Raw genomic sequence first — 25,379 nt, 5'->3', positions numbered from 1 at the left:
AAAAACAGCATTAACAAGTTCATTGGAGTTCACCATTTGTTGCGGAAATTATCGCTGGCACGTAGTCATCGCTTACATGTTTTTATCGAGGTTACGTGTGTTTGGCTTGAGGTCACGTGTTTACGAAAACACACGTGCCTAGCGAACACTTCCAGTATTCAGCAAGCCATCGGTGGCGATTCCAAGCCACGATGTGAATATTTTCGAACGAAAATGGTATCATATTAAGCGCACGCTGCTTTGCATACACATCAGAGTTAGTTGTTCATCCTGATTGCAGGAGTGAAGCCGATCGGAAGCGTGGAACATGCTCTGGATTTTGTGAAAAGCTTGTCCGAGGTAAAGGGGCTCTTACGCTTCCATACTGCTGAAAATCCTGACAGAGTTATTTCCGGAAAACGTCTGTTACTAATACCTGACATCATGAATTATTGACTGATAGTATGTCTGGCAAGCAGTCTTGCGAAGAAACACGCATTCTTTTACAACACCTTAGATGTAACACACTTTTAGAAATTTGTTATTACTTTTGCATGTTTAATTTCAAGTTTGCATTTGTTTCATGCTTAAAATTTTGTTTTAAAATTGGACACAAAGTGTTTTTTCCCCTTTGTTGCATCATATCCAGGCTTCTAAATAGTCTGTACACATGTTTTTTTTGTTCTATCGCATGGGCAATGACGCGGTTTCTGGTGAAGCGTCATGGAGAATATGACGTAAAGGAGGGACGTGAATGGTCTGGAGAGAGGAGAAGAGCTAGGATTCGTTATGGAGACTCTGCGAAGAGTGAGCGGATCGGGATCGGGGTTGTGAAGACAACGTTTGGTGAACAACCAGGAATACAATGAACGTTAGGCTGTGCGCGTGACAGCAAACGTTAGGCTGGGGTTGGAGATAAACTTCATGCTGTGGTTGTAGGACAATACATTTCGTTGCTGTAGATGACAGCGGATTTCAGATGAATGAAGGACAGTGACCGTAATGGTCAGGATGAGTATGGCGAATGTCTAGATTCTTTTGAAGAAGAACTAATGAGGTGGACTGATCAGTAATAAGAGTGAACGAGTTTGATCAACAAGATCCGCGAGGGGCTCATCCGAGGATGTGAACACGGAAAGCGTTTCGCGAGAAGAAATCAGATCGACGGTTGGTCGGTGCACAGATGGTTAAATCATGCCGCCTACGAACAAAAACACTAGAAACAGCGTGAACCAAGGAAACGACAGCGCCGAAATGAATCTCAACGGGGAAATGAAATCTCTCATGAAGATTTGGAAAGAAGAGGGTGAACTTGCAGGTTGGACTGGAGAAACTCAGACTACATTCGTCATGAAGGAAAGTGAGAAATTTCAAGAAAGACAAGTTCAGATGCAGAGAGAAGAAGCAGAAAGACAGATGCAGAAAGAAGAAGCAGAAAGAGAGACGCAGAAAGAAGAAGCAGAAAGACAGACGCAGAGAGAAGAAGCAGAAAGACAGACGCAGAGAGAAGAAGCAGAAAGAGAGACGCAGAAAGAAGAAGCAGAAAGACAGACGCAGAGAGAAGAAGCAGAAAGACAGATGCAGAAAGAAGAAGCAGAAAGACAGATGCAGAGAGAAGAAGCAGAAAGACAGATGCAGAGAGAAGAAGCAGAAAGAGAGACGCAGAAAGAAGAAGCAGAAAGACAGACGCAGAGAGAAGAAGCAGAAAGACAGATGCAGAGAGAAGAAGCAGAAAGACAGACGCAGAAAGAAGAAGCAGAAAGACAGACGCAGAAAGAAGAAGCAGAAAGACAGATGCAGAGAGAAGAAGCAGAAAGACAGACGCAGAGAGAAGAAGCAGAAAGACAGACGCAGAAAGAAGAAGCAGAAAGACAGACGCAGAAAGAAGAAGCAGAAAGACAGATGCAGAGAGAAGAAGCAGAAAGACAGACGCAGAGAGAAGAAGCAGAAAGACAGACGCAGAAAGAAGAAGCAGAAAGACAGACGCAGAAAGAAGAAGCAGAAAGACAGATGCAGAATAGAAGAAGCAGAAAGAGCAGAGTTGCCAACTGATACGGATTTCCCGTATCGGATACGGATTTTTCGTGATTTTCGAGTGATACGGCGTATCACGGGGATTGATACGGAAAAACTTCATTGATACGGGAAATTTCAAAAATGACATTTGTAAAAAAAAAAGGGGGGAGAAATATTCCGATTGGACGAAAGCGTGAGATCGGTTTCCGATCACGGTTCCGTTCATGTTTTGCTGTTCTTGAATGAGCTTCAATATCCCCCCGGCCTCCGAGTCCATGTCCGATGCTGATATCTTCGCGGCACTTGGTGCAAAACGCGAAATGTATGCCGTGTCTTGTCGATTCGGAGATGAAGTCATACTCTTGTTTGTAACTCTTTTCAAATTTTACAAGAACTTTCGGGCGCTGGACCGTTGTTTTCTTCATTTTGTGGTCGTCTGCTGCTGCTTCTTCTTCTGCTTCTCATCCACATTCGACTGAAGCGCATGGGCTAGCCACAAATCTCGCCTATTCTCGTTTAGTTTCGATTTTGATCACAGCGTTTGTGTGACGAAGCCTCGCGCTAAACGAGATTTCAGAAGTGAAACTACGCTGAGTACAGGCGCTTGAAAATACACTCCAGTCATTATTAACTATACTCGAAAAATGTTTAATCGGGAAACTTTTGCACTATTCGGGAAAATCCGGGACTGGACATAAAATCAGGAATGTGAAGAATGGATTTTGCCTGTGTTCATTATAGTTTATAGATAAATCATGAAATGATAATAAGAAAGCATATTCAATACACATCACTTTTTCATACAATTCAAATCAATACTGATTTTAGTTCATTATCAGAACAGAAGCACTGAAATCAGTATTGATTGGCATTTTATGATGAAATTGATTGATCTTTATACCATGCACCTCACTACCATAAACACAACTTTCAAATTCTGCCTTACGCGGTAATACCGCGGTGCCGCGCGCTATGTACAGTTTTTTGGCCTGATGATACAGTTTTTTGGTAATGTAATACAGGAAAACATTGATAGGGGTTGACATGTATGAAAGAGAGACGCAGAGACAAGCAGAAAAACAGATGCAGAGAGAAGCAGAAAGACAGACGCAGAGAGAAGCAGAAAGACAGATGCAGAGAGAAGAAGCAGAAAGAGAGACGCAGAGAGAAGCAGAAAGACAGATGCAGAGAGACGCAGAAAGAAGAAGCAGAAAGACAGATGCAGAGAGAAGAAACAGAAAGACAGACGCAGAGAGAAGAAGCAGAAAGACAGATGCAGAGAGAAGAAGCAGAAAGACAGACGCAGAAAGAAGAAGCAGAAAGACAGATGCAGAGAGAAGAAGCAGAAAGACAGATGCAGAGAGAAGAAGCAGAAAGACAGACGCAGAAAGAAGAAGCAGAAAGACAGATGCAGAGAGAAGAAGCAGAAAGACAGACGCAGAGAGAAGAAGCAGAAAGAGAGACGCAGAGAGAAGAAGCAGAAAGACAGACGCAGAAAGAAGAAGCAGAAAGACAGACGCAGAAAGAAGAAGCAGAAAGACAAACGCAAAGAGAAGAAGCAGAAAGACGGATGCAGAGAGAAGCAGAAAGACAGACGCAGAGAGAAGAAGCAGAAAGACAGACGCAGAGAGAAGAAGCAGAAAGACAGACGCAGAGAGAAGAAGCAGAAAGAGAGACGCAGAGAGAAGAAGCAGAAAGACAGATGCAGAGAGAAGAAGCAGAAAGACAGACGCAGAAAGACAGACGCAGAGAGAAGAAGCAGAAAGACAGACGCAGAGAGAAGAAGCAGAAAGACAGACGCAGAAAGACAGACGCAGAGAGAAGAAGCAGAAAGACAGACGCAGAGAGAAGAAGCAGAAAGACAGACGCAGAGAGAAGAAGCAGAAAGAGAGACGCAGAGAGAAGAAGCAGAAAGACAGACGCAGAGAGAAGAAGCAGAAAGAGAGACGCAGAGAGAAGAAGCAGAAAGACAGACGCAGAGAGAAGCAGAAAGACAGACGCAGAAAGAAGAAGCAGAAAGACAGACGCAGAGAGAAGAAGCAGAAAGAGAAACGCAGAGAGAAGAAGCAGAAAGACAGACTCAGAGAGAAGAAGCAGAAAGACAGACGCAGAGAGAAGAAGCAGAAAGACAGACGCAGAGAGAAGAAGCAGAAAGACAGACGCAGAGAGAAGAAGCAGAAAGACAGACGCAGAGAGAAAAAGCAGAAAGACAGACGCAGAGAGAAGAAGCAGAAAGACAGACGCAGAAAAAAGAAGCAGAAAGACAAACGCAGAAAGAAGAAGCAGAAAGACAGATGCAGAGAGAAGAAAGAGATTTAGCCAAACTGAGAGAGTTAGAAATAAACACTCAGCGCGATTTTGAAATTGAAGCTTCAAAGTCGAGGTCTAGCGTCAAGGAAAACAGTCATCGGGGTGTGAAGATAAAGTTGCCTTATTTCGATAACGACGAAGACTTAGACTGCTACCTATGGCAGTTTGAAAGAGCGATGAGAGCGAAAGATGTACGGGAACAAGAATGAAGCATCAATCTCACATGCCTGTTGAAAGGGAAAGCATGTGAAGCTATCACGCAAATGCAGTATATCGACATGGATGATTATCAACAATTGAAGAAACAACTTTTGAAGAAAAAATCCAAAAACAAAGAGACTGCCAACGTTCCAAAATTCAGAATCAAAAAACAAGAAAGGTAAATTGTTGGAACGTTTGTTATTGACAAAAAAATACATTCACAGATATTTTGACCCAACAGTCTTTTAAGTGAACAGACAAACAAATATTCACACAAAACTTATCTTGATAGTTCTATCAGTTTACGTCCACTCGTCAGGAAGCCGAGCAAATGAATCAAGAAGAAGTTCCGACTCACATCTGAACTTTTGAAGAAGTTCCGACTCACATCTGAGGAATACAGAAATAAACTTGAGCAGATGCAAAAGGAGGATGACGAAACAGACAAGGAACTACTGAGCAGGATCCGTCAATGCACGAAAAGATGGATAGAATTGTCGGGAAAAGATAAAACATTCAACAACTTGGAAGAGCTGTTTATAGTCGATAATTATATTCCTCGACGGCTTACCGAGAGAACAATCCATCTTTGTGAGAGAAAGACGACCCACTACCATGGAAGAGGCGGCCGACGCCGCAGAAACGTACAACAGGTGTCTCGCGAGTTGTGGAACAACCCAGCCACACTCCGAGAGCGATCTGCAAGCCCGGAACGGTTCAGACCATGGAATAGTGTATTCCAAAAGAGACGAAGATGGGCCAAACCAAAAGAGCGTCCAATCAAGACGGAAGCGACGCACCAGAAGGACATATATCCTTTAAGATGGAATGTTTCAATTGTGGAGGACCTCACAAAGTATCCCCTTGTTTTCAGAGACAAATACAAGCGTGTTGCGCACAAATGGATGACGCAGGAATGCCAGGGACAACCGACAGTTGTATACATGCATGCAATCACTGCGACAACGGAACTGAACATGTCCTGAGAGTTGGACTACAGAAGAGGACAACAGTGGAAGTGCACCAGTGTCCCTACGCCTTTATGCGAAAAGTGCAAGAAAATCGACTATCAACTTTCATGCAAAGTACAGGTTGAAGGAATAGATCGAAGCATGCGCTTTGCGAGATACCGGAGCGAATATCATAATCAGCGTCGTAGACACTCGCTTGGTACCCAATGAGAAATACACGGGAGAGAAAAGGCCAGTTACGTTTGCAACTAGTGAGCAGGTGCCCGTAGCCAGAGTACACATGGACACACCTTTCTTCAAAGGTGAGGCAGATGTGCTAGTGATGACTGGACCAGTCATGCCAGTGTTGATAAGTAACAAAAGGTTTATAACCAGGGAGACCGACAACCAGATCTCAGTTTACCCAACCAGAGAACCACGTGCGGCGATGGAAACGCGCAATGCGATTAAGCGCAAGAAAAACAAAGAGTCGACAACAGCAATAACCAACATTGCTAACGTAGGCACCGAAGAACTCAGCGCTGAAAAAGGCTAGAGAGAAGGCGAATGAAGTTAAAAAGAAGGGTGAAAGAACGACACCACTCAGTAAAGCAAGGTACATGTGAAAGAATGGCATTTTGTGCCGAGAGTTCAGAAAACGGGACAATGTTGAACATCAGGTGGTGGTACCAAACAAATACCGAAACCAGGTGATGAAGCGGGCTCATGATACACCGATGGGAGGCCATCCTGGAGGAAAAAAAACCAAAGTCCGCATATGGGCAAATTTCTATTGGCCAGGCATCTGTGGAGATGTGAATAGGTATTGCACGTCATGCGATGCTCGTATGCCAATTAACAGACATCGACGAAAGGATCGAACGCTTGGAGACAGTTTGGGACATCCAAAAGCAGGAACCATAATTGGATGGACAGAGATTCACGCGGGAAACAGACCATCAACCACTGCATTATCTGCAGAAGTCCAAGATGGAGAATAGAAGACTGATGCATTGGGCACTACAACTACAACAACATGATTTTCATGTGAAAGTCATCAAGGGAGTGGACAACGTTAGAGCAGACTATTTGAGTCGCATGAATTGCGAAGTTATCTAAAACTAGAGTTTTAGCCTCAAAGAGGGGCCTGATGTCGCATCCAGGCTTCTAAATAGTCTGTATATACACGTGTTTTTGTTTGTTTTATCGCATGGGCAATGACGTGGTTTCTGGTAAAGCGTCATGGAGAATATGACGTAAAGGAAGGACGTGAATGGTCTGGAGAGAGGAGAAGAGGATTCGTTATGGAGACTCTGCGAAGAGTGAGCGGATCGGGATCGGGGTTGTGAAGACAACGTTTGGTGAACAACCAGGAATACAATGAACGTTAGGCTGTGCGCGTGACAGCGAACGTTAGGCTGGGGTTGGAGATAAACTTCATGCTGTGGTTGTAGGACAATACAGTCATTTCGTTGCTGTAGATGACAGCGGATTTCAGATGAATGAAGGACAGTGACTGTAACAGTCAGGATGTGTGAGGCGAATGTCTAGATTCTTTTGAAGAAGAACTAATGAGGTGGACTGATCAGTAATAAGGGTGAACGAGTTTGATCAACGAGATCCACGACACCCTTCCAATTAACACTTTCTACCCCACCTATGTTGACCAAGTTTATTTTAGCGGAGACCAGCTGTGCTGCAGCAGGTCACTCAGAATTGTAGTAACTGTGTAGTAACTGTGGATCAACACGCTGGAATGCAGGCGTTAGATGGACGTTACAGGAAGCGACTGAAGCTAACAGTCTGAGCGGATATATCCGGACCTGGTCAGATAGAGCAATATGAGTGGGTACGGATATATCCGTACCTGGGAGACAATGAGTTAAACAGTAGTCTCAGTAACTGTGTTTTTTGCTCTATATTCTATTCCTCTATCAGTCTTTTTCAGGTGTGATAATTTGCATGTTGATTTATTTACAGATCCATAGTAGAATGTTGTCTTTTTTTAATCGAAAATTTTAAAAATAAATTTTCATTTGATTAATATACTTACCCGAATCACATAAAGCATTGACGCAGTCTGAGATGCTAAGGTCTGAAAAGGCTACCCGTCTTAAACAATTTTAAAGAGAAGCAACCCCACCACAAAAAGTGTAAATGGAGCCTGGGTAATGACCACAGACCCGGTACCCGGGGAGTTACCTCCCATTGGTGTGTACTACGTCACTACCGCTCCTCAACACGTGGTCAAGATCATACGGCTTTAAAGAAACTAAAAAAAAATATAAGCGGGGTTGGTGGGAGGGCATAAACTATGTGATTCGGGTAAGTATATTACTTAAGGACTGGGTGGCCGAGTGGTAATGCACTTGCGCTCGGAAGCGAGAGGTTGCAAGTTCGACCCTGGGTCAGGGCGTTAGCAATTTTCTCCCCCCTTTCCTAACCTAGGTGGTGGGTTCAAGTGCTAGTCTTTCGGATGAGACGAAAAACCGAGGTCCCTTCGTGTACACTACATTGGGGTGTGCACGTTAAAGATCCCACGATTGACAAAAGGGTCTTTCCTGGCAAAATTGTATAGGCATAGATAAAAATGTCCCCCAAAATACCCGTGTGACTTGGAATAATAGGCCGTGAAAAGTAGGATATGCGCCGAAATGGCTGCGATCTGCTGGTCGATGTGAATGCGTGATGTATTGTGTAAACAATTCCATCTCATACGGCATAAATAGATCCCTGCGCCTTGAGTCCGAGTCTGGAGATACGCGCGCGATATAAGACTTCATATAACATATAATAATCAAATGAAAATTCATTTTTAAAATTTTCGATTAAATTACATATTCTTACTCCGAATCACATAAAGCAGATAGCTTCAACAAGGCGGTGGGAAAGAAAAATCTAACTCACTCTAAAAATCCTTGCCAGAAACTGGCCCGCTGCCAACAAGTCAGGAAGGGCCCGGTGGGAAAGAAAAATCTAACTCACTCTAAAACCCTTGCCAGGAACTGGCCCGCTGCCAACAAGTCAGGAAGGGACCCGAGAACCGTCCTGATTGACAGCCGCGATGTCTCTCAGGCAAAACTTGCTAAAGACAACTTCAGAGAGCCAGTAAGCTGTGCCCAGCACTTCGTCCAATCTCCCAGACCGTAAAACGGCCCAGGAAGAGACTCAAGCCCTGGATTTAATGAACCCGAGCCGAGTCGAGGGGAAAGACAAGCTGCCCCCCCCCCCCCTTTCTATTGGAAGGAAATGCCAATGCCCTGGAACGATCCGTGCATTTGTTTGTTTGTTTGCTTAACGCCCAGCCAACCACGAAGGGTGATATCAGGGCGGTGCTGCTTTGACATAATTATAACGTGCGCCACACACAAGACAGAAGTCGCAGCACAGGCTTCATGTCTCACGCAGTCACATTATTCTGACACCGGACCAACCAGTCCTAGCACTTAAACCCCATAATGCCAAACGCCAGGCGGAGCAGCCACTAGATTGCCAATTTTAAAGTCTTAGATATGACCCGGCCGGGGTTCGATCCCACGACCTTCCGATCACGGGGCGGACGCCTTATACTGCTAGGCCAACCGGATCCGTGCATAACGTTGTCCACGCAGTGCTGAGTAGGACGAACCCTCGAGGTGACCGTAAGACAATCATGCCAAAGTATGCAAACCTTGGGATGGAGTGAAGACCGAAAAGGCCTGTGAGATAGAAGTCAGCTCAAGAGAAGAGTGACCGATCTCCACACAATGAGCGAGAGAGACGCATGAGTACAAGATACCAGAGTCCAACTCGATGGGAAAAGCTCAAAAAAGAGGAAAAAAAACAACAAAAAAAAACTTCCTAAAATCCCAAGAACGTGAAGAAACGCTCACCCTCCAATGCACGCTGTACTGCTTCCCTGCGTTAGAGTCCAAGTCTAACCAAGACAAGAAACATAGCACTCCTGGGTAGTGACAGAAAAAAACCCAAAGAAAGAAACTGACTGCTATCTTTGACACCGTCACCCATAAAGCATGCTTGAGAAGGGTGCCGTAACCAGCAATCCAGCTGCCCTCAAAGAGATGGTCGCCAGTTATCCTCTACCAGTCCCTGCGAAAGCAGAGAGAGATTAAGTATGAGGAAGCAGCGACTTCCGTCGCGATATAACCTTGAACGGTTGAAAACGACGTTAAACACCAAATAAAGAAAGAAAGCAGCGACTTACGATTGTGCGTAAGAAACCGGAAGTGCGGAAGTCACAGTGGTCGAAGCCTGGTGTGACCGGTGACCATGAACAAAATGGCTAAAGCCTATAGTGTCCGCAGTTCAGCCTTCGCGGCCAAATCAAGAGCCTAATTCCTGAGTTTGGGCGAAAAACCAAAAACGCGCAAACGCCGTAGTCAAAGTTGCCTGTGGTAGAAGGGTGACTGTAAAAGGAAACCCGACCTAACGGAAGTCGTCCTGACTCACCCCATCTAGGATGACGGTGAAGAAAGAGTCGAAATCCGAAGTCACAGGCACCGAAAACGCCATAATTATTCAAACAGCGACAGACAGGAGACTATTGCACAGGCCAAGGCTGAGAGCCGTGATGCCCGTAGGACAGCCATTGTTCCGAAGTACCCACAGTACGCAGGTAAAAGTACGAAACGAAAGTTTTGGTTGCCAAATAAGATGCTGAGCCCACAGCAAAGAAACCGGAACATTAGCTAACCCTCTGCCCGAAGGAGAGGAATAGCCAAACCTGAGAGAGGTGGTAAGCCACAAAGGATGACTCCTCAAACATACATTGCCAAAGACAATGCCCCCTCGGGAAAATCTGTATGTTACCTCCGAGGCCAACTCAAGCGCACCTTAAGTTTGGACGAAACACCAGAACGCGTCCGCTCGCTAGAGAAAGACAGAGTCCGACTCGGCGAAAGACAAACAAGGACCATAGTCCAGTTGCTTGTGGCAAAAAGGGTGAACGGGGTAACGTGAAGACAGAAACCCCACCCAAACGGAAATCGTCCTGCCTCATCTCCTGCATAGGACGAGAAATAAGGAAAGAATTGTCGAAATCCGAAGCCACAAGAACAGAGGAAGCAACCACCATGACCGCCGACAGGTGGAATGGCTGTTGCACAGGCTGAGGCTAAAAGCCTAGATGCCCTTAGGTCAGCCGTTGTTCCAAAAACCCTGACGTACCTCCTTGACCGTCGGTGAGAGGAACAACCTCTCCGGTTAAAACCGGAAGTGCGACAGAAGAAGCAGCCCATGGCTGAAACGACTGTTACACTGACTGAGGACGGAAGCCATTATGCCCGAAGGCCAGCCCTAGATCCGACCAGAAGAGACCTCGGCGGGTGCTCGAGCTGATAGACCCTGTTTGCTGTGTTAAGATCGGACTGATGCATAAGAATGTGAAAATATGCATCCGTTAGATCGATTGAAGTCGCCCGACCTCATCACTCCCACCATCCATTGGCTGTGTACAGAGACCATCCAATGAGAAAGTGCAGGGAGGGGACCCCCACCATCACGAAAGTGGAGGGCGGAGGGGTGAGATCGGGAGCACTTCATTGGGGGTAAGGCTTGCTGCTAGAGCTGCCCCTCCCCCTGCCCGACACTAATCTTTACCTCGAAACTCGAGAACCAGTCAGAGACAGCCTAATGGCTGCTGGTTTAGCTTGGCCAGAGGCCTTTCTTTCTTTCTTTATTTGGTGTTTAACGTCGTTTTCAACCACGAAGGTTATATCGCGACGAGGGAAAGGGGGGAGATGGGATAGGGGAAAGGGGGGAGATGGGATAGAACCACTTGTTAAGTGTTTCTTGTTCACAAAAGCACCAATCAAAAAATTGCTCCAGGGGCCCGCAACGTAGTACAATATATGACCCCACCGGGAGAATGCAAGTTTCCAGTACCAAGGACCAAACACTTCCTACACACTGCTTGACCAAAATCTTTACAAACATTGACTATATTCTATACAAGAACCACTTAACAAGGGTAAAAAGTGAAGAATTTTATGGGTGAGAAAAGGAAAGTAAAAGGACTTTGGGGAGGCAGAAATAGAGAAGAAACAAGAAAAAGATCCTAATTAGGTTCACGGCATCGAGAGTGATGCGACCTTCTCTCAGAAGTTAGTAGAGAAGGCCCCCCCATCCACCACCCGGGGGACGTCGCGCCTCTACGCCAATTAGGGGGCGCGAGGCCAGAGGCCTGAGCCTGCTTCTCCTGAGGAGGCTAGCTCTGCTTCAACCCTTGCAGAGAGAAGTCGGAGAACTGCTGATCTCTGTTCAACTGGATCTCCTTCCTTCTGGTATCAAACACCAGATGTCCAAAAGAGATCCCTCTACCACGGGCAAAAGCTCTCAAGGTGTCTCTCTTAGTCTGCTCAGTAAACTGAGAATGCGAGAGAAACACGTCCCTCCGACACATGACTGTACTAGAGGAATACCCGGCTTCGCCGGGGTGAATCGCGAGACAGAGACAAACAGCGTGGCCAAATGTAACCGAGTGCCGAAACACCACAATCATATTTGAAGCCGAAGTCCACTCAAACGGGATTGAGAATAACTGTTATGGCTTCTGGAAGGAAGGCCTGATTATTCAGTCACACACCAATGCCGCCAGACCACATCACAAACAGAACTCTACAATCCACAGGTGTTGCCCACACACACACACAAACACAAACACACACAGAGAAGCCGTATATATATATGTATATCTATATCTATAAATATATAGAGATAGGTGACAGTGTATTTTTCGCGTGGCTATAAATTGATTCGACCTTTTCACTTTGACAGTAAGAACAACTTCCGGGTGCAAGGGAAGCGTTCTGGACAGCGCAGTGACATTCTAAAAATAGTAACGTAGTAACGAGAATATGGATTGACGCCACACGAAGGAAGGGAGATAAACGCTGAAAACACTGGAGAAGATAAAGAGAAAAACCCAAATCGGTTCAGCGCTGCGCGCTGAGAGCACGTGTTGAAATATCTCATGTCGAGTCCCATCGCTGTCGACGACGCCAAATGTAACCGAGTGCCGAAACACCACAATCATATGTGAAGCCGAAGTCCACTCAAACGGGATTGAGAATAACTGTTATGGCTTCTGGAAGGAAGGCCTGAACATATATAGACACACACCAATGCCGCCAGACCACATCACAAACAGAACTCTACAATCCACAGGTTTGTTTGTTTGTTTATTTGTTGCTTAACGTCCAGCCGACTACGTAGAGCCATATCAGGACGAGGAAGGGGGGGATGAAGGGGGCCACTTGTCAAGCGATTCCTGTTTACAAATGCACTAACCCATTACTTGTGTCCCAGCAGGCTTTAGTAAAACTAAATTAATACCTACTGGAAGATTACCAGTTTCCAGTATGTTAAAATAGGCTTAACCTATCTACTGCTGGACTTACATCAGAACACTAACAGATTAAACTATACATGAATCGCGAGACAAGCGGCAAGAGAAGAGATTTTTGGAAAAAATACAGGTGAATGAGCAAGAAGGCAGAAAAAAGAAAAGAATTCATGAAGAAAAAGAGAGCATGACAGGAAAGAGGAACCAAAAATCTACCTAACAGCAAACTAGAAAGCTCCTGCGGTTCCAAAAACAGGAGGGGCTTTTAATTTCATAACCGCAGTGCCCCACTGCGGGAAATCCACAGGTGTTGCCCACACACACACACACAAACACACACACACACAGAGAAGCCGTATATATATATGTATATCTATATCTATAAATATATAGAGATAGGTGACAGTGCATTTTTCGCGTGGCTATAAATTGATTCGACCTTTTCACTTTGACAGTAAGAACAACTTACGGGTGCAAGGGAAGCGTTCTGGACAGCGCAGTGGCATTCTAAAAATAGTAACGTAGTAACAGGAATATGGATTGAAGCCACACGAAGGAAGGGAGATAAACGCAAAACACTGGAGAAGATAAGGAAGAGTTACTGGGAATGGTGAAATGAACAGAAAAACAAAAAATCGGTTCAGCGCTGCGCGCTGAGAGCACATGTTGAAATATCTCAGTCGATGAGGTTGTGTCTGGGGTGTAGCTGAATACAGTGTCCAAATTTGAAAAAGATCCACCGAGAACTTTGGCATTGTGATGTGGTCTAGCGGCTTTGGTGTGTCGGTATGGGGGCCCGGGTAGCTCAGGTGGAACCAAAATCGGTTCAGCGCTGCGCGCTGAGAGCACGTGTTGAAATATCTCATCGATGAGGTTGTGTCCGGGGTCTCTCTGAATAAGCCCACCAAATTTGAAGCAGATCCATCGAGAACTTTGGCCGTGCATCGCGCACAGACAGACAGACACACAGACACTAGTCGTATATATATATAGATGAGCGTAATGAAGGGAGGACAGCCTCATTTGCTCTTCGTTCACCCTAGCAAGGGCTGACCAAAAGAGTAGAGATGTCATCAGCGTCCTGATCGACACTAAGTGTGAAAGGATTCAGTGACTCCGTGAGAGAGCGAGAGAGCGCTCTGACAATCATCTCCGAGAAAGAGGCAAGTTCCAAAAGATGACGTCCAAATTCCTCCGAAGCGACAAGGGTGTGGTCTGGGAACGCAACACCAAAGTCCCTCTAAAACCTGCTTCACCAGCAGAGGAAGAAGTTCCTGCGTTACCGGTAAAGGTGTACGCGGAAGAGCAAAGGACGACAACAAGTTCCGCCCGGCTTCGGCAAAGTGAACTTCTTATGACAAGAAGGAACAAAAGTCGAAGCCTGTGTAGCCGAAGCCAGCCAAAGCTGAGCGTGTTCCGGAACTGAACCATGAGAAACGAGCAGCAGAACCGGAACACTGGGGATACCACTTCCGGGAGGAGATGGTCTAGCCAAAACCTGCGAAAGGTGGTACACGCCGAAGGTGACTCTCGAACCGGAAGTAGGAATCCTCCTCCTTCGCGGAACGGAAGTCCGACATCGCCGACTGAGCAACCGAAGCGGAAGCCGCCGAAGCCGATGTACCCTCCGGGAAGTAACCTCCGTCGCAGCTTCGAGAGCAGCCAAGAGCTTCGACGGAAATCCAGAACATGTCTGATCGCTGGCTAAAGACTGTACATCAGAATAGCCAAGCGAACGGACACGGACCTAAGTCACAGTTGCCAGTGGAAGACTAATGAACGGGATGACCGGAAACCGGAAACCCGTCCACCCGGAAACCGTCCTGTCTCAACCCCTCCCGTAGGAGGGTAAGAGTAAGAGGAGGTAACATCCGAAGCCACCAGAACTGAATAGGCAGTAGCCGCAACACCCAACAGGTGAAGTGACGACTGTCCCGGCCGAGGCTGAAAGCCTGAATGCCCGTAGGCCAGCCGCTGTTCCTCACTCACTGACATCCGAGAGGAAGCGTCAGGAAGAGGAACAGTGTATCCGAACAGAACCGGAAACGCAACAGACAAAGCCGCACAATCCAAAATTTTATAAATAAATTTTCATTTCATTAATATACTTACCCAACTCACAAATAGCAATTAACTCTAGTTCAGTGCTGGTAACGCTGTACGCGTCCCCTTGGTAACAAGGGAGACCACTCTAAAAAAGAAAGTGATCAATCCCATAATGCCAGACTATTGCTAGTCTGACTTCCGTATGCGTGCACATATGCCGCCATCTTATCATTTTAAAACGAAGCCCAACTCACTCTTTTTTAGACCCCAGTACCAACCACAGCGGGGAGGTGGGAGGGAATAAACGTTGTGAGTTGGGTAAGTATATTAATTAAATGAAAATTTATTTATAAAATTTTGGATTAAATTACATATAGCAGACTCACAAATAGCAGATTGCTACTACAGTAGAACCCCCTGTTTACGACTTTGGAAAAACCTTGAAAATTAAGTCGTAAAAAGGGGGGGTCTTAAAAGGGGGGTTTGAGTTTTTGGCCGGTCGGTCATGAACTTGGTTGCAGTGTATGAACTGTCATGTTTACACACAAACACACAGTTGCAGTTTACTGTCATATCAAAACACACACACACACACACAAACACAAACACATTACAGCAGAACAACTTGAACTCAAATTTCAAAGAAAATTTACTCATGGCGTAATGCTCGCTCCCCGCTGAGTGAAGCACATTTGACATTGTGGCGCAACCAGTAAAATCCGAATGTCCTAACTCGATAGAAAGCATAACGACTTTTCTCCCGAATCATCTTTCCGCTCATATGAATGATTCGTCGCCTTGCATCGCTAAACTTGACCACGATCGTTGAGGTCTTCGTACAGGCTCCTCTCTTTGCGTACTTTCGCTTCGCTATCCTTCTCACTATCTAGATAACACCGAGTCCTTATTATCCTTGACGACACAGGATTTTCGTATTCCCGACTCCAAAGGAAGTCGCCGCGGATAGCCACTTCGCTCGATTCGTGATTACTTTATTAGCTCTCTACTCAAGAGTCGGCGCTTTTCTTTTTCTTTCGCGTATCTTCGTTTGTCAACAAGACAGTCGTCGTGACAAGATAGCGTGCAGAAGAAAACCGGATGTATCAGGATCTCGCGCGCGCGAGATGTCGTTTTTATTTATTTCTTCTCGCGATAGTTGGAGGAGCGAGAGCCGCCATGTTGTGTTTTCGTCTGCTCGAAATATGCGCAAAAGTCGTAAATCATCCCAAAAAGCTCGGTCGTAAGTCGCGTTTTGGGTCATTATCCTTGACGATACACAGGATTTGCGTCTTCCCGACTCCTAAGGAAAAGGAAGTCGCCGCGGATTCTATCGTGCGCGAGATTTAGTGTTTTTTTCGTCTCGCGATAGTTCGAGGAGCAAGAGCCACCATGTATTGTTTTCGTCTGCTCGACTACAAATGCGCGAAAGTCGTAATTCATCCCCAAAAGCTCGGTCGTAAGTCGCGTTTTGGGGTGAGTCGTTCACTGGGGGTTCATTATATAGTAGAATGCATCCGTGGTAGCAAAATCGGTCGTAAAAAGGGGGTGGTCGTAAACAGGGGGGGTCGCTAATGGGGAGTACTACTGTATAGGTGGCGGGTACTTACCGAAAATCAAAGAAGAAGGACTTGTCCTGCGGCTACCATAGCAGGTAGCGCAAAACTGCCGTCCTGTCTCAAGGAGGAGATGTCTCTGAGATAATAGTTTAAGAAGACATCCTCCGATTTCCAATAGGCTGCCTCCAATACATCAGCCAGACGGCCTGATCGGAGCACTGCCACAGAGGAGGCCCATGCCCTTGCCTCATGCGTTCTTGCTGAAGTCAGGGGAAGAACCGCCCTAACTTCTCCAGACTGAATATGCCACCAGGCATATGCTTGCCTGATCAATGTGGAGACCCACTTGGTTAAAGTCACTTTCGCAATGTCTTTACACCTTGCTGTATTGAGCGAAATGAAAAGCAATTTTTGACTTTCTGAACGAATGAACTGCGTTCGAGACAGGTACCTGCTGAGCGTTCTAACTGGACAGTTAACAATATCAGGGTCTCCCGGAGCAAGAATGTTGCTCAAGGCAGGAATGTTAATGACAGGTGAAAATTGGCCCGGTTTCTGATTTTTAGCTAAAAATTCTGGCCTGAATTTGAGAGATATAGAACCATCTTTTTCGGTTGAGATATCTTTAGCTAAACCGGATAAGGCATGAACCTCACTTCCTCTACGAGACGTAGCGAGCAAAGTTAGGAAAACTGCCTTGCGTGTCAAGTTAGCCAAACTAGTTGACTGTAGTGTATCGGTTCAAACTCGTTAGAAGCCAAATATCTCAAAACGAGCAACAAATCCCAGGCAGGGAGCGGAGACTTCTCGCGCGCGGCCTTAAGGGAGGCACCCTTAATAACGCTAGAAACAACCCTATCAAGAGTGATCTTATGACCTAATTGCCGTAGCGTTGAGGAAATAGCGGACCTTCTAACACGAAGGGAAGATGCTGACCCCCCAAGCTGGTCGCGAATGAGCTATTCGATTCATTGATTACTCAGGTGAGTCAAAAACATTCAATCAATTGAGAACTTTCCATTTTATAATCCGAACTTGACCCTTCTGTGATCCTAAAAATTTGATAAGGGTCAACCAGACTTGGGTCACGTCAGAGGCAATCTGCAAATTACCCTAGAAGTGTGTACAGTTTCAAAGCTCCAGTTTTAAAAACATTCAAGAAATTGATAATTTTCCATTTTATGACACGATCACGTCCCAGCTGTGTCACCCCTGAAACTTGATGACTTGGGTCATGTTGGGAAGTAAACAAACGCTAGAAGTATGCACTGCCTTTTACTTAGACTCTCGTGATTGCTTAGGTGTGTCAAAAACTGTTTTAAAACAAACCTTGCCATCCTTTGACAGAAATGCAGCATGAAGTTTAAGTATTAGCTTGCGCAAATCTTCTCCCACCTGAGTAGCTGCAAAAGTATTAAAAACAGTTGATTTGAAACAGATAATCCAATCAAACTACTGGCGATCACTGCAAACTTTATGGAATAATATTTCAATCTTTGAATAATAGTAACACACATGTGCAACAGAACTCAGCAAATGCAAAAAGCAAATGCTTAGTTATATGACTCACCTTTGTCATGTCCTAGCTAGGTAATCTTGAACTTTAGCGTGTTAAATTCATAGCTCAGAATCCAGTGACATTCTTTACTTATTTTTGATGCAAGTCCATGAAAGCACGCCATTAAGAACATTTGTCGTGAAATTAATTGACGGATTGAGCTCCAAACTTAAGCATAATTAATTAATTTGGTTGTTCAATCGACGAAAATGCACCGAAAAAGGAGTACGTTGTCAACCATGGGACATCATTTACACGAAAGAGTTGTCTCCCTTGTTCGCTCAAACGGATAATTCCTTCTTTGAGCCATGTAAACGAAATGCATTCGTACAGTTCATCGGAGTTCATTCCGTAACTTCAAAGGGATCTAAAATGACTTGTTATGATTACAAGTGCAGGTTCTACAAATTTGGAGACTTAAATGCCTCTGAATTATGAGCTATGAATTTAACACGCTAAAGTTCAAGATTACCCCTAGCTATTACAGCGTAACCCCCCTTTTATCCTTTTCACACGGTGTGAGGCTTGAATGCATGACCAGAGCCCTGTCGCGTGATGTTTTGAAGCATCAACGGCCCCGGGTTGTTGCCCTCTTTAAAAACACAACTGTGCAGTCTACAGCTACATTAATCTTGTGCAGGCATTTTTGGCTCACGTAAGTGTAGCCTATGCGATGCTAACTTTTGTCTTTGTGTGTATTGGTATCCTAACGATAGTTTATACAGAGAATAAGAAATTACAAAAGTTATTAAACCTAAATTGTTGAATGAAACAGTGCGAGTCATTTTCAGCAGAGAACAACACAAAATCAGTGGCTCATGCACGGCTAAAAATAGCCTGTACCAAGTGACTAGCTATGCAAATGGCGCTTTTCGGAAGGCGGCCGGTTGAAAGGGGTGAGGGAATGGTTTTTTCCCTTCATATAATTATATAATTATGTTGATTGCATCCAAAAGAGGAATAAATGAATTGATTTCCAAAAAAATTAAGTTGAATGATGCAGCGGTTGGTTTTAACAGAGTTATGGAAGAGTAAAAATACCGGCCGAATCACGGACCGCATGCGCATCATCCGATTTTACTTGAACAAAATACAAGAAAAGCAAATGCGTTCTAAGACTCCCCTTCAACATGTCCTATTACAGTGGAACATCCCCCCCCCCCCCCCCCCCAACCAGCTCAGCCAGCGTCTGCGAACGGCCAAGTTTGCTGGTGCCGGCTAATTATAGTCGACCTCTCCCCTTTCGCAGTCGGCGAAAGACGCTCTGAGTTAGGTCAGTCTGAAATGTGTCTGTGAAAATTCTGGTCTGTGAAAAATACGTGTTTCTTGGTGTGAAAAAGGGATCATTTCCATGACTTAATTGAGCCTTGGATTATGTTCATCTTGTCTATTTTGTTACTTTAATATACGGGCTTTGTGTTAGTGCAAACTAGAGTTTTGCATTAAGATTCTTTTTGTTTGATTTTGTGGTAATACTGATATCACCGACACTGACAGGTCGTTCTTTGTTCCTGTTGAAAGAAACAGAATGTGCGCTTGTGTATCATTTTCTAATCACGCTCAATATTGATAGCAGCCACCGACTGTGTTTTTAATTTGACGTCAGTAAGTACTTCGTATAAACTGTGTGCAGGGTCCCCACTGGTTTTTAGAAACAAAATTCCATGACTTTTTCATGACTTTCCATGAGCCTCAATAACATTTTCCATGACTAGATCCACACTAGGTCGCCATTTCCGAACACGCAAACTTTTTACGTCTTGTCACTGCCAGACCAGCCACTGTTTGTATTCATCTGCACTTTCGTAAATTCCGTTTCGTAACCGTCACTGTGACTTGACGAACTGTCATTTTTTTCACCGCGATACACAGTTCATTGCGAAGATCTTCCTTGGTAATTCGTTCCAATTCCGCATACTTTTTGTTGTCAAGAAACAACTCGAAAGAAAGTTTCAAACTCATCATCCTCCATCTTGCTTGTCGAAGCGCTAAAGTTCTTTATCGATGCAAAAACAAAAGCGGAAAACTTCGACGAAATTGACTCAAATGCAGCGCAGACGACACGACGAGATAACGGAAGGAAGTGAGCCTCGCTTTGGCTCAAGTGCCGTTAAAAATACCGTTATTCTCGTATGCAAATACGAACGAGAAGTTGGTCATACGAACAAGCCTTGTGCTGCTGCTGGCTGGCAAAGGGGGTGGGGGGAAATGGCTGGGCGACGAAAATAGCTGTTGGCGTGCTAAAGGTTAATTTTTTTTCTTTCTTATTTTTGTTAAATTCCATGACTTTCCATGACTTGAATTGAAATTCCATGACTTTCCAGGCCTGAAAAATTAAAAATCAAATTCCATGACTTTCCAGGTTTTCCATGACCTGTACGAACCCTGTGTGTGAGTGAGAACAAGTTTCGTGAGAGGTGTTTGTGTTTGATTTCTGGAGCAGTTTTGTGCCGTAATTTTTGTTAACCCATGCGCTGGTTCTCGAAACAGGCACTCACTACAACACACTTTTATATGCAGTACGACAATCACTGTTGCTGTTGACTGTAGTGCATTTCATCTTTTTACATTTAGTCAAGTTTTGACTAAATGTTTTAACGTAGAGGGGGGAATCGAGACGAGGGTCGTGGTGTATGTGCGTGTGTGGGTCTGTCTGTGTGTGTGTGTGTGTGTGTGTGTGTAGAGCGATTCAGGCTAAACTACTGGACCGATCTTTATGAAATTTGACATGAGAGTTCCTGGGTATGAAATCCCCGAACGTTTTTTTCATTTTTTTGATAAATGTCTTTGATGATGTCATATCCGGCTTTTCGTGAAAGTTGAGGCGGCACTGTCACGCCCTCATTTTTCAACCAAATTGGTTGAAATTTTGGTCAAGTAATCTTCGAGGAAGCCCGGACTTCGGTATTGCATTTCAGCTTGGTGGCTTAAAAATTAATTAATGACTTTGGTCATTAAAAATCTGAAAATTGTACAAAAAAATACAAATTTATAAAACGATCCAAATTTACGTTCATCTTATTCTCCATCATTTTCTGATTCCAAAAACATATAAATATGTTATATTTGGATTAAAAACAAGCTCTGAAAATTAAATATATAAAAATTATTATCAAAATTAAATTATCGAAATCAATTTAAAAACACTTTCATCTTATTCCTTGTCGGTTCCTGATTCCAAAAACATATAGATATGATATGTTTGGATTAAAAACACGCTCAGAAAGTTAAAACAAAGAGAGGTACAGAAAAGCGTGCTATCCTTCTTAGCGCAACTACTACCCCGCTCTTCTTGTCAATTTCACTGCCTTTGCCATGAGCGGTGGACTGACGATGCTACGAGTATACGGTCTTGCTGAAAAATGGCATTGCGTTCAGTTTCATTCTGTGAGTTCGACAGCTACTTGACTAAATGTTGTATTTTCGCCTTACGCGACTTGTTTGTTTTGTTATTGCTTGTTTTGTTTTGCGTTTTCCCCCTTCTTTTTTGTCCTTAAGCATATGACGTGTTTATTCTTAACTGAATGTTGTGACTGTAATTGTGCTTGAAGTTGACTGTCTGTGCCCCACATAATTTTTAAGTTTGAAACAGTTATCTTCCATAGTTCAGGGTCAAGGTCACTTCAAAATATGTATACAATCCAACTTTGAAGAGCTCCTGTGACCTTGAAGCAAGGTAAACCAAACTGGTATCAAAAGATGGGGCTTACTTTGCCCTATATATCATATATAGGTGAGGTATTGAATCTCAAAAACTTCAGAGAAAATGGGAAAAATGTGAAAAATAGCTGTTTTTTAGACAACATTTATGGCCCCTGCGACCTTGACCTTGAAGCAAGGTCAAGATGCTATGTATGTTTTTTGGGGCCTTGTCATCATACACCATCTTGCCAAATTTGGTACTAATAGACTGAATAGTGTCCAAGAAATATCCAACGTTAAAGTTTTCCGGACGGGGGGGACGGACGGACGGACGACTCGGGTGAGTACATACTCGGGTGAGTACATAGACTCACTTTTGCTTCGCATGTGAGTCAAAAAAGGTCAGTTCAAAAGGACTATATATAATTAAGCCAAGTTAGATGTTGATACATTTTTGTTTGAATTGAACAAAATTGATCTTTTGAACACAGTTTTAAATGCGTCCATTGACGAAGCTGCTGCCTTGTTTTCTGAACATTTATTCCGTGTTGCAAAAACATGTATGCCCGTAAAGATAATAACAGTACGTGAAGATGATGCCCCATGGATGACTGAACATATTTTACAATTAGGAAACGCAAAAAATTGTATACATCAAGTTGCTAAGCGCTTAAATACACCTGAGCAGTGGGCATGATTCCGCCTGACTAGAAATCAGTATATTTTTTTTTTTTCCCAATATTTTATTTTATAAACAGATCACACGCAACCAAATGCACACATCTCATCAATTTAAACAACATAAAGCGGTTTCATACACTATTTTCCCCAGAAAACTGAACTTCATACAGTAAAGTTAACGTTGGAACACGGGTGCAAAAGTTCGTCTGCTAGTCCCATTTGACGAAAGAACATTATCCTAAGCGATACTAAAACATAAACAGAACACACAATATCTTACCGCCACAGCAGAATAACAGCATATCTGTGTACTTTTATATTTTTTTTTCTTATTTATTTATTTTTTCTTATTTTTTTTTTTTGCTGTTGAAATATGTATTTAAAATGCATATCATTATAATCATACACACACAAAAAACACAGTATGACATCCACTATATACATCTTGGTGTAACTTTGGATCCGTATCTAGAATTGAGAAGAGAAAGAGAGAAAAAGAAAAGAAATAAGAATAGAAAAATCAAAATAAAAAAGAGGAATAAAAATCATAATTTTATATTTCTGATCTGCAATTGCTTTTCGAATAAAACAAAAAGAGGCATTGAAGCCTTTGTTTTTTTATAAATACTTATGCACATTTTAGCAACCAAAATTATACGGTTCAATTCTTTCAACAGAGTTGCTTGCATTTTTCGATTTTTAACACCAAACATAATTTCGAGCACTGTTAACTCTATTTGTTTATTTGTTTATCCAGATGTACCCAAATATAAAATTCTATCTGTTTCCAAAACTCAATCACCACTGGGCAAAAGAGAAAAAAGTGTTCTATATAATCAACGCTATTACTACAATATGAACAGACATTGTCCTCCACAACTTTCATTTTACATAACATAATGTTTGTGGGATAAATATTGTGAACTAATTTCCATTGTAATACACGCAACCTTGTTTCTTTAACCGATTCAAAACTAAGCAGCCAATCTTTCTTATCAATTTCATAATTAAATTTCCTCCTCCAAAAGCCAATTGCACACGGTTCAACAACTTTCATACTTACTAAATCTTTTCTAAACTGTTGTGCGCTGTGTACTTTCTTACCACGATATGAGGGGATATCTATCAAATCAATTTCTTTCTTTCCGTGCATCGTCTTTTGCATTACATTCAGAACAACAGCACGAACCATGTTATATTCCAAAATTCTCCGTAGGGATTTTCCTAAAACATCACAAATGAACTGATAGGAAAAAATTCGTTTCTGTATAAAACATCATGTACACTATTAAAGGCACAGTAAGCCTCCCGTAAACCATCACAGAGCTCCCCGAGCGTCTAAATACAGTACAAGCATACTTCCATTTGAACGCTCACCGAACGGGAACATCCTGGCTGCTTTCTGTCGAGCGTGAGACATTTTCAAAGAATTTATTTTCGTAGACTTGTTCGTTAACAACAACGGCGCCTCGTTTTTGCGCTAGACCAAACTTTTAAAATCTAAATAATAAATTGACAGCTTGTTACACAAACATTCTTTAATCATAAAAGAATTCGTTTTTCATCAAGACAAGATCAGAACAATTCGAAGTTGTGAAAGTTTAAAAAAAAGAAAAGCCCGGAAGCAGGGTCACGCAAGGGTCGTAGCAGACGAAGGTTTATCAGTGCAAATCGCCGTTCCTCTCAACAGTCAAAAGCCATCGCTGGAGTTCTTGTGAACCACAGCCGTTGTTTCGTGCATAAAAAACGTGCTATTGTAGATAAGCTCACATCGAGTCGCATTCATGACTAACTGACGACTGCATTGTGAACAAGAAGGGCAAAGCCCATACGACTCACATGCTTTACACATTTTTCCTACCAAAATACATGTGACCTTGACCCAAGGTCAAGGTCATCCAAGGTCATGCAACACAAAGCTGTTAATTCAAGACATAGGAAGTACAATGGTGCTTATTGGCTCTTTCTACCATGAGATATGGTCACTTTTAGTGGTTCACTACCTTATTTTGGTCACATTTCATAAGGGTCAAAGTGACCTTGACCTTGATCACATGTGACCAAATGTGTCTCATGATGAAAGCATAACATGTGCCCCACATAATTTTTAAGTTTGAAACAGTTATCTTCCATAGTTCAGGGTCAAGGTCACTTCAAAATATGTATACAATCCAACTTTGAAGAGCTCCTGTGACCTTGACCTTGAAGCAAGGTAAACCAAACTGGTATCAAAAGATGGGGCTTACTTTGCCCTATATATCATATATAGGTGAGGTATTGAATCTCAAAAACTTCAGAGAAAATGTGAAAAATGTGAAAAATAGCTGTTTTTTAGGCAACATTTATGGCCCCTGCGACCTTGACCTTGAAACAAGGTCAAGATGCTATGTATGTTTTTTGGGGCCTTGTCATCATACACCATCTTGCCAAATTTGGTACTGATAGACTGAATAGTGTCCAAGAAATATCCAACGTTAAAGTTTTCCGGACGGACGGACGGACGGACGGACGGACGGACGACTCGGGTGAGTACATAGACTCACTTTTGCTACGCATGTGAGTCAAAAAGGAAAACTGGATCACACGGGTTCACGATGGCTCAGGGGTAAGATAAACCACGCAAAAATAAATTCTTTGAAAATTGTTCGCTCTTTACGGAGGGCACCTATAGGATGTTCTCAATTGGTGAGTGTTTAAATGAAAGGGTGTTTGTACTGTGTGTAAAAGCCTGACCGTATCTGTGATGGTTTACGGGAGGCTTACTCTGCCTTTAAGACCATTTCTCGCCCAATCTTCAAAATACAGTACATTTCCGGCATAAGCAAAACATTGGTTATTCCATAAAAGCGGATTAAATAAATTATCATCAATACATAAGCCTACGTTGTTATCAAGCCAGGTTTTCAAAATTTGGATTTGACAAGTTCACTCCCCTTTAGTCTCCGAAAATGAACATTTGAATAAAACCATTCACAATTAGAGCCGTACATTGAAAACACTGACTTTGGAACACATTTCCACTTATAGAAATCTGTATACAGATGAAATTCGTAAAAGAAAAAGAGATTATTTTCTAGAACTTAATTGATGAGAGGATA

General features: G+C 43.4%; 1 protein-coding gene across 2 annotated transcripts in view; it reads right to left on the bottom strand.

Annotated features, from left to right (window-relative positions):
- Nucleotides 1-25,379, bottom strand: part of LOC138966242 (uncharacterized) — a 68,645-nt gene that overhangs the window by 11,429 nt on the left and 31,837 nt on the right. For both annotated transcript variants that reach the window (XM_070338385.1, XM_070338386.1), the window contains one exon: nt 17,730-17,803. In XM_070338385.1, the coding sequence (XP_070194486.1) occupies nt 17,730-17,803 (74 nt within the window). The remainder of the gene's footprint in view (nt 1-17,729; nt 17,804-25,379) is intronic.

The sequence above is a fragment of the Littorina saxatilis genome, linkage group LG5 (assembly GCF_037325665.1).
Source record: "Littorina saxatilis isolate snail1 linkage group LG5, US_GU_Lsax_2.0, whole genome shotgun sequence".
NCBI lineage: Eukaryota > Metazoa > Mollusca > Gastropoda > Littorinimorpha > Littorinidae > Littorina > Littorina saxatilis.
Note: the sequence above shows the minus strand (reverse complement) of the source record. Positions and strands in the feature narration are given on the sequence as shown.